This window comes from Rhinopithecus bieti, unplaced genomic scaffold, assembly GCF_001698545.2.
Source record: "Rhinopithecus bieti isolate Rb0 unplaced genomic scaffold, ASM169854v2 scaffold_23826, whole genome shotgun sequence".
In the NCBI taxonomy this organism is placed as follows: domain Eukaryota; kingdom Metazoa; phylum Chordata; class Mammalia; order Primates; family Cercopithecidae; genus Rhinopithecus; species Rhinopithecus bieti.
Window position 1 is genome coordinate 1,614,745 of NW_016811267.1, and position 10,326 is coordinate 1,625,070.

Here is a 10,326-nt window from a genome sequence, read left to right on the forward strand (position 1 = left end):
CTCCTTCCTTCCTTCCTTCCTTCCTTCCTTCCTTCCTTCCTTCCTTCCTTCCTTCCTTCCTTCCCTTCTTTCATTTCATTTCAGATGGAGTTTCGCTCTTGTTGCCCAGGCTGGAGTGCAGTGGCGCCATCTCGGCTCACTGCAACCTCTGCCTCCTGGGTTCAAGCAATTCTCTTGCCTAAGTCTCCTGAGTAGCTGGGGTTACAGGCACACACCACCATGCCTGGCTAATTTTTTGTATTTTTTTTTTTTTTTTTAGTAGAGACAGGGTTTCTCCATGTTGGTCAGGCTGGTCTCAAACTCCCGACCTCAGGTGATCCGTCTGCCAACCTCAGGTGATCTGCCTGCCTCAGCCTCCCAAAGTGCTAGGATTACAGGGGTGAGCCACCGCACCCAGCCGATTGCTTCTATTTCATCATGAGGAAACTGGACTTTGGCTCTGACCTAAAGGGCTAGGCCTCCTCCAGGTTTTTTCTTTTTTTTTCCTTTGTTTTTGAGACAGGGTCTTCTGTCATCAAGGCTGGAGTGCTGTGGCAAAATCCCAGCCCTTAAGCCACCCTGTGACCTTGGACTAATTCTGTTCCATCGCCAGGCCCCTTTTATGATAATAAAAGGAGAAAGCTGGACTTAGGGTCCTCTTAGCCCTGCTTCACCTCTGATTCTCCCTGGAAGGATCAGAACAAGAATGGAGAACCACAAGATTTAAATTAAATCTCAGTTATCAAGATAAATCATATATACATATATTATATGTATATATATTATATACACATTATATATATAGAGAGAGAGAGAGTAAGACAGAGAGAGACAGAGTTTCTCTCTTGTCACCCAGGCTGGAGTGCAATGGCACAGTCTCAGCTTACCACAACCTCCGCCTCCAGGGTTCAAGCGATTTTCCTGCCTCAGGCTCCCGAGTTGCTGGGATTACAGGCATGCGCCACCACACCTGGCAAATTTTGCAGTTTTAGTAGAGATGAGTTTTCTCCACGTTGGTCAGGTTGAGCTTGAACTCCCTAGCCTCAGGTGATCCTCCTGCCTCAACTTCCCAAAGTGCTGGGATTATAGGCATGAGCCACCACACCCGGCTGATAAATAATATTTTAATGCAAATTTTAACTCTTTTTGAGACATGGTCTTGCCCAGGCTGCACAGTGCAGTGGTATGATCATGGCTTATGGCAGCCTTGACTTCCCAGGTTCAGGCAATCCTCCCTGTTCAGCCTCCTGAGTAGCTGGGACTACAGGCATGTGCCACCATGCCTGGCTATTTTTTAAAATTTATTTTTTGGCCAGGTGCGGTGGCTCAAGCCTGTAATCCTAGCACTTTGGGAGGCCGAGACGGGTGGATCACGAGGTCAGGAGATCGAGACCATCCTGGCTAACACGGTGAAACCCCGTCTCTACTGAAAAATACAAAAAACTAGCCGGGCAAGGTGGCGGGCGCCTGTATTCCCAGCTACTCCGGGGGCTGAGGCAGGAGAATGGCGTAAACCCAGGAGGCAGAGCTTGCAGTGAACTGAGATCCGGCCACTGCACTCCGGCCCGGGCGAGAGCGAGACTCCGTCTCAAAAAAATAAAATAAAATAAAATAAAATTTATTTCTATTTTAATGTTTTATTTTATTTATTTTTATTTTTTTTAAGATGGAGTCTTGCTCTGTCACCCAGGCTAGAGTGCAGTGGCACGATATCGGTTCACTGCCAGCTCTGCCTCCCGGGTTCATGCGTTTCTCCTGCCTCAGCCTCCCGAGTAGCTGGGACTACAGGCGTCTGCCACCACACCGGCTAACTCACACCTGGCTATTTTTTTTAAAAAAATTTTTATAGAGACAGGGTCTCACTATGTTGCCTATTGTTATTATTTTATTTGAGACAGTCTTGCTCTGTCGCCCAGGCTGGAGTGTAGCAGTGCGATCTTGGCTCACTGCAAACTTCGCCTCCTGGCTTCAAGTGATTCTCCTGCGTCATCCTCCCTAGTAGCTGGGATTACATGTGCATACCACCATGCCTGGCTAATTTTTGTATCTTTAGTAGAGATGGGGTTTCACTGTTTTGGCCTGACTGGTCTCGAACTCCTGACCTCAAATGATCTGCCCACCTCAGCCTCCCAAAGTATTGAGATTACAGGTGTAAGCCACCTTGCCCAGCCCCATTATTTGTTTTTTTTTTTTTAGAGACAGGGTCTCACTCTGTCCCCCAGGCTGGAGTGCAGTGGTGCAGTCACAGCTCACTGCAGCCTCGAACTCCTGAGCTCAAGTGATCCTCCAGCTTCAGCCTCCTGAGTATCTGAGACTACAGATGCACACCCACACACCCTGATAATTTTTAATTTTTGTAGACATAGGGTCTCACTATGTTGCCCAGCTAGTCTCTAACTTCTGGTCTCAAGAGATCCTCCTGCCTTGGCCTCCCACAGTGTTGGGATTATAGGCGTGAGCCACCATGCCTAGCCTAGGGGACAATTCTTTATTGCCCCTCATGACTTCTGGTGGCTCCAGGCTATCAGAGTGGTCAACTTCACCTCCATCTTCTTAGAGTGCTGGTTGGATTCAAGAATTAAACGGACGTAAAATTGATTAACAGGAAAAAAAAACATACACATTTATTTATTTGTTTGTTTGTTTGTTTGTTTTGAGACAGAGTCTCACTCTGTCACCCAGGGTGGAGTGCAGTGGCTCGACCTTGGCTCACTACAACCTCTGCCTCCTGGGTTCTAGTGATTCTCCTGCCTCAGCCTCCCAGGTAGCTGGCATAACAGGCTCCTGCCACCACAACCAGCTAATTTTTGTATTTTTAGTAGAGATGGTGTTTCGCCCTATTGGCCAGGCCAGTCTTGAACTCCTGACCTCAGGTGATCCACCCACCTCGGTCTCCCAATGTGCTGGGATTACAGGTATGAGCCACCACACCTGGCCGACATACATTTACTAATACAAGTTTTTTACATGGCACAAGAACCCTCATAAGGAAATAAGGACCCACAAAAGCAACTAGAGTCATTTACTTATATATTGAATTGGACAAAGAACAGTAAATTGTGGCTGGGGACAGTGGCTCACGACTGTAATCCCAGCACTTTGTGAGGCTGAGATGGGAGGATCACTTGAGTCCAGGAGTTCAACACCAGCCTGGGTAATGTAGTGAGACCAAAAATAAAAACTTAAAAATTAGCCGGGTGTGGTGGTGTGTGACTGTGGTCCTAGCGAGAGGATCGCTTAAACCCAGGAGGTCGAGGCTACAGTGAGCCATGGTTGCACCACCACACTCCAGCTTGGGCGACAGAGCAAGACCCTGTCTGAAGAAGAAAAGTGAGATTTGAATCTGTGATTTCCTCTCTGCCAGGCCCACATCGGTGATCAGTACGGCCTCTGTGTGGTTCCCTCGCGGATAGATGAGAAGGAGTGGGAGGTGTTGAGGGCCCATCTGACTGCCAGGCCAAGTGACCTGGAGCTGGTGGCACGACACTTCTGGAGGGATGAGAATGCGGTTCCTCCCACCTACGTCCTGCAGGCACCAGGTGCTGGGGAGGCCTGTGAACCAGAGGAGGCTACCCTAACCTCTGTCCTACGCTCTGGAGCCCAGGAGGCCCGCAGGCTGGGGCTCATCACCCAGGAGCAGTGGCAGCGCTACCACCGGTCAGGTGAGGCGGCAGGGACTCCCCTTGGAGATCCACATGAAACTGACTGCGTGTTCAGAATATCCATCCCCTCTTGGCAAAAATGCAACAGTCTGCATTTCTTGCAAATGCCAAACCAGTCGACCTCTGGTCCCTCGGCTCTGAGAAAGGCTGTTTTACTGATCCAAAATAGTTCAGCCACGTTCCTCATCAGTCTTGGTCTCAGGATCTTCCTCTCCTCGCTGGCTCTTTCTTCTCGTCTCCCAGGGAGGCTCCTGGCACGGGGGGGTGTATTAGTCTGTTCTCACACCACTAATAAAGACATACTTGAGGCTGGGTAATTTACAAAGAAAAAAGGTTTAATGGACTCACAATTCCACATGGCTGGGGAGGCCTCACAATCATGGCAGAAGGCAAAGGAGAAGCAAAGGCACGTCTTACATGGTGGCAGTTAAGACAGAGTGAGAGCCAAGCAAAAGGGGAAACTCCTTATAAAACCATCAGATCCCGTGAGACTTATTCACTACCATGAGAACAGTATGGGGGAACCACCCCCCATGATTCAGTTATCTCCCACCAGGTCCCTCCCACAACACGTGTGAATTATGGGAGCTACAATTCAAGATGAGATTTGGGTGGGGACACAGCCAAACCAGATCAGGGGGAGCCATCCAGGGTGACTACCATCCCAGTTTGCCTGGGATGAAGGGGTTCCTAGGATGCAGGATTTGTAGTACTAAAATCTGACAGGCTGGGCCCAGTGGTGCCTACCTGTAATCCCAGCATTTTGGAAGGCCGAGGCAGGAGAATCACTTGAGTTCAGGAGTTAGAGACCAGCCTGGGCAATATAGTGACACCTCATCTCTACAAAAACAAACAAACAAAACTTTTAAAGATTTCCCAAATGTGGTGGTACAGGCCTGTAATCCCAGTTACTCAGGAGGCTGAGGCAGGAGGATTGCTTGAGACCAGGAGGCAGAGGCTGTGGTGAGCCGAGATCATGCCACTGCACTCCAACTGGGGTTACAGAAAGAGACCTGTCTAGAAAAAGAAAAACAGAAACAAAAACAAAACTAACTGGGCATGGTGGTGCATGCCTATAGCCCCAGCTACTCATGAGGCTGAGATGAGAGGATCGCTTAAGCCCAGGAGTTGGAGGCTGCGTTGAGCTATGACCTTGCCACTGTACTCCAGCAAGGGTGACAGAGAGAGACCCTGTCTCTAAATCAATCAATCAATAAATTAATTAAATACAATACAGTCTACACTTGAGCAACATAGTGTTTAGGGACTCTAACCCCTTGCACCGTCGAAAATCTGTGTATAACTTTTGACTCCCCCAAAACGTAGCTACTGATAGCCTACCAATAACATAAATTGTTGACCAGGTGTGGTGGCTCATGCCTGTAATCCCAGCACTTTGGGAGGCTGAGGTGGGTGGATTACTTGAACCCTGAGTTGGAGACCAGCCTGGGCAACATGGCAAAACCCCACCTTTATTATTATTATTTTTTAATTAAAATTAGTTGGGTGTGGTGGCGCACACCTGTAGTCCCAGCTACTCAGGAGGGTGAGGTGGGAGGATTTTGTCAGCCTAGGAGGTGGAGGTTGCAGTGAACCAAGATTGTAGCACTGCACTTCAGTCTGGTCGATAGAGTGAGACCCCGTATCAAACAAACAAACATAAACACTTGGCCGGGTGCGGTGGCTCATGCCTATAATCCCAGCACTTTGGGAGGCTGAGGCGGATGGATCATGAGGTCAGCAGTTCAAGACTAGCCTGGCCAACATAGTGAAACCCTGTCTCTACTAAAAATACAAAAATTAGCTGGGCATGGTAGTGAGCACCTGTAGTCCCAGCTACTCGGGAGACTGAGGCAGGAGAATAGCTTGAACCCAGGAGGCAGAGGTTGTGGTAAGCCGAGATACCACCACTGCACTCTAGCCTGGCAGCAGAGCGAGACTCTGTCTAAAAGAAAAACAAACAAACAAACAGTCGAGGAACACATATTTTGTATGTTCTATCTATCATATCCTGTTTTCTTATAATAAAGTAAGCTAGAGAGAAGCAAATGTTATTACAAAAATCACAAGGAAGAGAAAATATGTTTGCTGTTGCTTAAGCATAAGTGGTTCATCAGTCACAAAGGTCTTCATCCTTGTCATCTTCACCTTGAGTAGGAAGAGGAGGGGTTGGTCTTGCTGTCTCAGAGATGGTAGAGGCAGAAAAAACTTGACCTGTGTAGTTCAAGCCCATGTTCTTCAATGGCCAGCTGCATACAATTCAGTGGTAATTATTACATTCACTGTGATCTGTAACTGCCAACTCTGTCTAGTGCCAAGACATTTTCTTTTCTTTTTCTTTTTCTGTCTTTCTTCTTCTTCTTTTTTTTGGGGGGGGATGGAGTCTCGCTCTGTTGCCCAGGCTGGAGTGCAATGGCACAATCACGGCTCAGTGTGGCCTCCAGCTCCTGGGCTCAAGCAATCTTCCCACCTCAGCCTCCTCAGTAGCTGGGACCGCAGTCACACACCATCACAGGCCACTAACTTATTTTTTGTAGAGACGGGGTTTTGCCATGTTGCCCAGGCTGGTCTCGAACTCCTGAGCTCAAGCAATTGTCCAGCCTTTGCCTCCCAAAGTGCTGAGATTACAGGCGTGAACTACACCTGGCCCTCCAAGACATTTTCATCACCCCAAAAGAAGCCCTACCCATTAAACACTCCCCATCTCCCCTCTCCCAGCGCAGGCCACCATCAATCTGCTTTCTGTCTCTGTTAATTTGCCTGTTCTGGACATTTTATGTCAATGGAATCTCACACTACATGGCCTTTTGTGTCTGGCTTCTCTCACTCAGCACCATAGTTTTGAGGTTCATCCACATTTTAACACTTCTGAGTACTTCATCCATTTCAATGGCTGAATAGTATCCCATTGTGTGGAAGGAACATATTTTCTTTATCCATTCATCTGTTGATGGATGTTTCTTTTGATTTCTTTTGTTTTTGAGATGGAGTCTTGCTCTGTCGCACAGGCTGAAGTGCAGTGACATGATCTTGGCTCACTGCAACCTCCACCTCCCAGGTTCAAGCGATTCTCCTGTCTTAGCCTCTTGAGTAGTTGGGATTACAGGCGTGTGCCGTCATGCCAGGCTAATTTTTGTATTTTTAGTAGTGACAGGGTTTCACCATGTTGACCAGGCTGATCTCGAACTCCTGACCTCAGGTGATCTGCCTGCCTTGGCCTCCCAAAGTGCTGGGATTACAGGCGTGAGACCCCGCACCCAGCCTGTTGATGGATGTTTGGATTGTTTCTGTCTTTTGGCTGTTGTGAATGGTGTTGTTACAAGCAAGGGTGTATTAATATTGTTGGAGTCTCTGTTTTCAGGTCTTTTCAGCAGATACCTGGGAGTGGAATTGCTGGGTGCGATAGTAATTCCATGGTTCACTTTTTGAGGATGACAGTATTGTTTTACAGTGTGCCTACTCCTCACATGGGGCCTCTGTGTTGCCTACCCTGAGGGGTCTTTTTGATTAATAATGGCTAAATCAGGCCAGGCGCAGTAGCTCACGCCTGTAATCCCAAGCACTTTGGGAGGCCAAGGCTGGAGAATTGCTTGAGCTCAGGAGTTGGAGACCAGCCTGGGCAACATAGCAAGACCCCATCTCTAAAAACAAAACAAAAACAAAAATTAGCCGGGTGTGCTGGTGTATGCCTGTAATCCCAGCTATTTGGGAGGCTGAGGTGGAAGGATCGCTTGAGCCTGGGTGGCGAAGGTTGCAGTGAGCCAAGATCGCGCCACTCCACTCCAGCCTGGGCAACAGAGTGAGACCATGTCTTAATAATAATAAGAGTAAGAATAATGGCTTAGGCCGGGCGCGGTCACTCACGCCTATAATCCCAGCACTTTGGGAGGCCCAGACAGGCGGATCACGAGGTCAGGAGATTGAAACCATCCTGGCTAACACGGTGAAACCCTGTCTCTATGAAAAGTAGAAAAATTAACTGGGCGTGGTGGCAGGTGTCTATAGTCCCAGCTACTCGGGAGACTGAGGCAGGAGAGTGGCAGGTGAACCCAGGAGGCGGAGGTTGTGGTGAGCCGAGATCATGTCATTGCACTCCAGCCTGGGTGACAAGAGCGAAACTCCGTCTCTCTCTTTCTTTAAGAATAATGGCTTAATTAGTGTAACTCTGAGTGCAGTCACTGGACCAGCAAGCCTTGGCTTGTTGCAAATGCAAACTCCGGGGCCCCACTCAGATCTGCTGAATCACTTCTGGAGGTGGGGTCCAGCCATGCGGGTCTTTTCGAGTCTCGCACGTCGGACTCTGGTGCACGTTAATCTTGAGAACCGATGCACGTCCCCCAACAACAGGTCTCCCAGCAACCCTATTTAGGTCAGCTGCTGACCCAATAATGACTACACTTCCTTCCCACCTTCCCCACTTTGGCAGTCATTGACTGGGAGATACAGCAGGGCCTGCTGAGCTCAGAGGACCGGGACCAGGGAGCGACCGTCTTCCTTCAAGAGATCCAAGACCCCTACAAACACATCCTTGAAGACTGCGCCCTCGGGATGGTGGACCGGCTCACGGACGGCTGCCTGGACACTGACGCCCAGAACCTTCTCAGCAGCCTCAAGGGCCGCATCACTGACACGCACCCCGGAGTCCTCAAGGCCCACCGCCTGCCATGGAGCCGCGACCTGGTAAACCCCAAGAACAAAATTCATGCCCGCTACCTGAAGGAGCTGGGTGAGCAGTTTGTGGCGAGGGCCAATCACCAGGTCCTCGAACGCCTCCGTGAGCTGGATGTGGCTGGACGGGAGTTGGCGTGGCTCTACCAAGAGATCCGTCACCACCTTTGGCAGAGCTCGGAGGTCACCCAGAACTTCTGCGGACGCCAGGAACTCCTGGCCCGGCTTGGGCAGCAACTCAGGCACGATGACAGCAAGCAGCACACCCCCCTGGTACTCTTCGGGCCCCCGGGCATTGGAAAGACGGCCCTGATGTGCAAGCTGGCTGAGCAGATGCCAAGGCTGCTCGGGCACAAGACGGTGACCGTCCTGCGGCTGCTGGGGACGTCGCAGATGAGCTCGGATGCCCGCGGCCTGCTGAAGAGCGTCTGCTTCCAGGTGTGCCTGGCCTATGGGCTGCCTTTGCCCCCTGCCCAGGTTCTGGATGCCCACACCAGGGTGGTCCAGTTTTTCCACACCCTCCTCCACACCGTCTCTTGCAGAAACTTCGAGTCTCTTGTGCTCCTGCTGGATGCTATGGATGACCTGGACTCTGTCCGCCATGCTCGGAGGGTTCCCTGGCTGCCTCTCAACTGCCCCCCAAGGGTGCACCTCATCCTCTCAGCTTGCTCGGGGGCACTGGGGGTTTTGGACACCTTGCAGCGAGTGCTCCTGGACCCGGAGGCCTACTGGGAGGTGAAGCCCCTCTCTGGAAACCAACGCCAGGAGATGATCCAACACCTGCTGGTGGCTGCAAGGAGGACGCTGAGCCCGGTGCACACAGATTTGTTCTGGGCCAGCCTCCCGGAGTGTGGGAACCCGGGGCAGCTGAGGCTGGCCTTTGAGGAGGCCCGGAAATGGGCCTCCTTCACCGTGCCTGCACCACTGGCCACCACCGCAGAGGAAGCCACGCACCAGCTCTGCACCCGTCTGGAGCAGACACATGGGCGGCTCCTCGTGGCCCACGTGCTGGGCTACATCGTGTCTTCCCGGTAAGTCTCTGTGTTTTGAAACTCTTATTTATTTATTTATGTTTAATTTTTTATTTTTAGAGATGGGGGTCTAGTTATGTCACCCAGGCTGGAGTGCAGAGGCATGATCATAGTTCACTGCAGTCTCAAGTGATCCTCACGCCTCACCTGCTGAGTAGCTGGGACTACAGGTGTGCACCACCGTGCCCAGCAAAATATAATTTTTTAATTTTAATTTTTAGAGATGGGGTCTGACTCTGTCACCCAGGCTGGAGTGCAGTGGCATGACCGTAGGTCACTACAGTCTCCAACTTCCAGGCTCAAGTGATCCTCCCATCTCAGCCTGCCGAGTAGGGTAGCGGGGACTACAGGCATGCACCACTGTACCCAGATAAATATTTTTTTTATTTTTGTTTTTAGAGGTAGGGGTCTGGCTCTGTCTCCCAGGCTGGAGTGCAGTGGCACAGTCATAGCTGACTGCAGTCTCCAACTCCGAGGCTCAAGTGATCCTTCCATCTCAGCCTGCCAAGTAGAGTAGTTGGGACTACAGGTGTGCAACACCATGCCCAGCCAAATGCAATTTTTGTTAGTCAACTATACCTCAACAAAGCTGGGAAAATAAATCCACACATGCAAAAGAAAGAAAGGGCTGCCTACATGGTTGCTTAGCCGAGTGAAAGTCTCGGGGCTATGAATTGCAACAAACTAGGCCAGGCGCAGTGGCTCACACCTGTAATCCCAGCACTTTGGGAGGCTGAGGTGGGCAGATCACCCAAGGTCGGGAGTTGGACCAGCCTGACCAACATGGAGAAACTCTGTCTCTACTAAAAATACAAAAAAATTAGCCAGGCATGGTGGTGCATGCCTGTATTCCCAGCTTCTCGGGAGGCTGAGGTAAGAGAATCACAGGAATCCAGGAGGTGGAGGTTGCAGTGAGCCAAGATCACGCCATTGCACTCCAGCCTGGGCAACAAGAGCAAAACTCCATCTCAAAAAAAAAAAAAAAA

At 50.3% G+C, this 10,326-nt stretch overlaps 1 protein-coding gene across 1 annotated transcript in view; it reads left to right on the plus strand.

Moving 5' to 3' along the window:
- Window positions 1-10,326, plus strand: part of LOC108543268 (NACHT domain- and WD repeat-containing protein 1) — a gene marked incomplete at its 3' end in the record, with an annotated part of 53,703 nt that overhangs the window by 20,174 nt on the left and 23,203 nt on the right. The window contains exons 3-4 of the mRNA XM_017893682.1: window positions 3,344-3,641; window positions 8,068-9,340. Of these exons, the coding sequence (XP_017749171.1) occupies window positions 3,344-3,641; window positions 8,068-9,340 (1,571 nt within the window). The remainder of the gene's footprint in view (window positions 1-3,343; window positions 3,642-8,067; window positions 9,341-10,326) is intronic.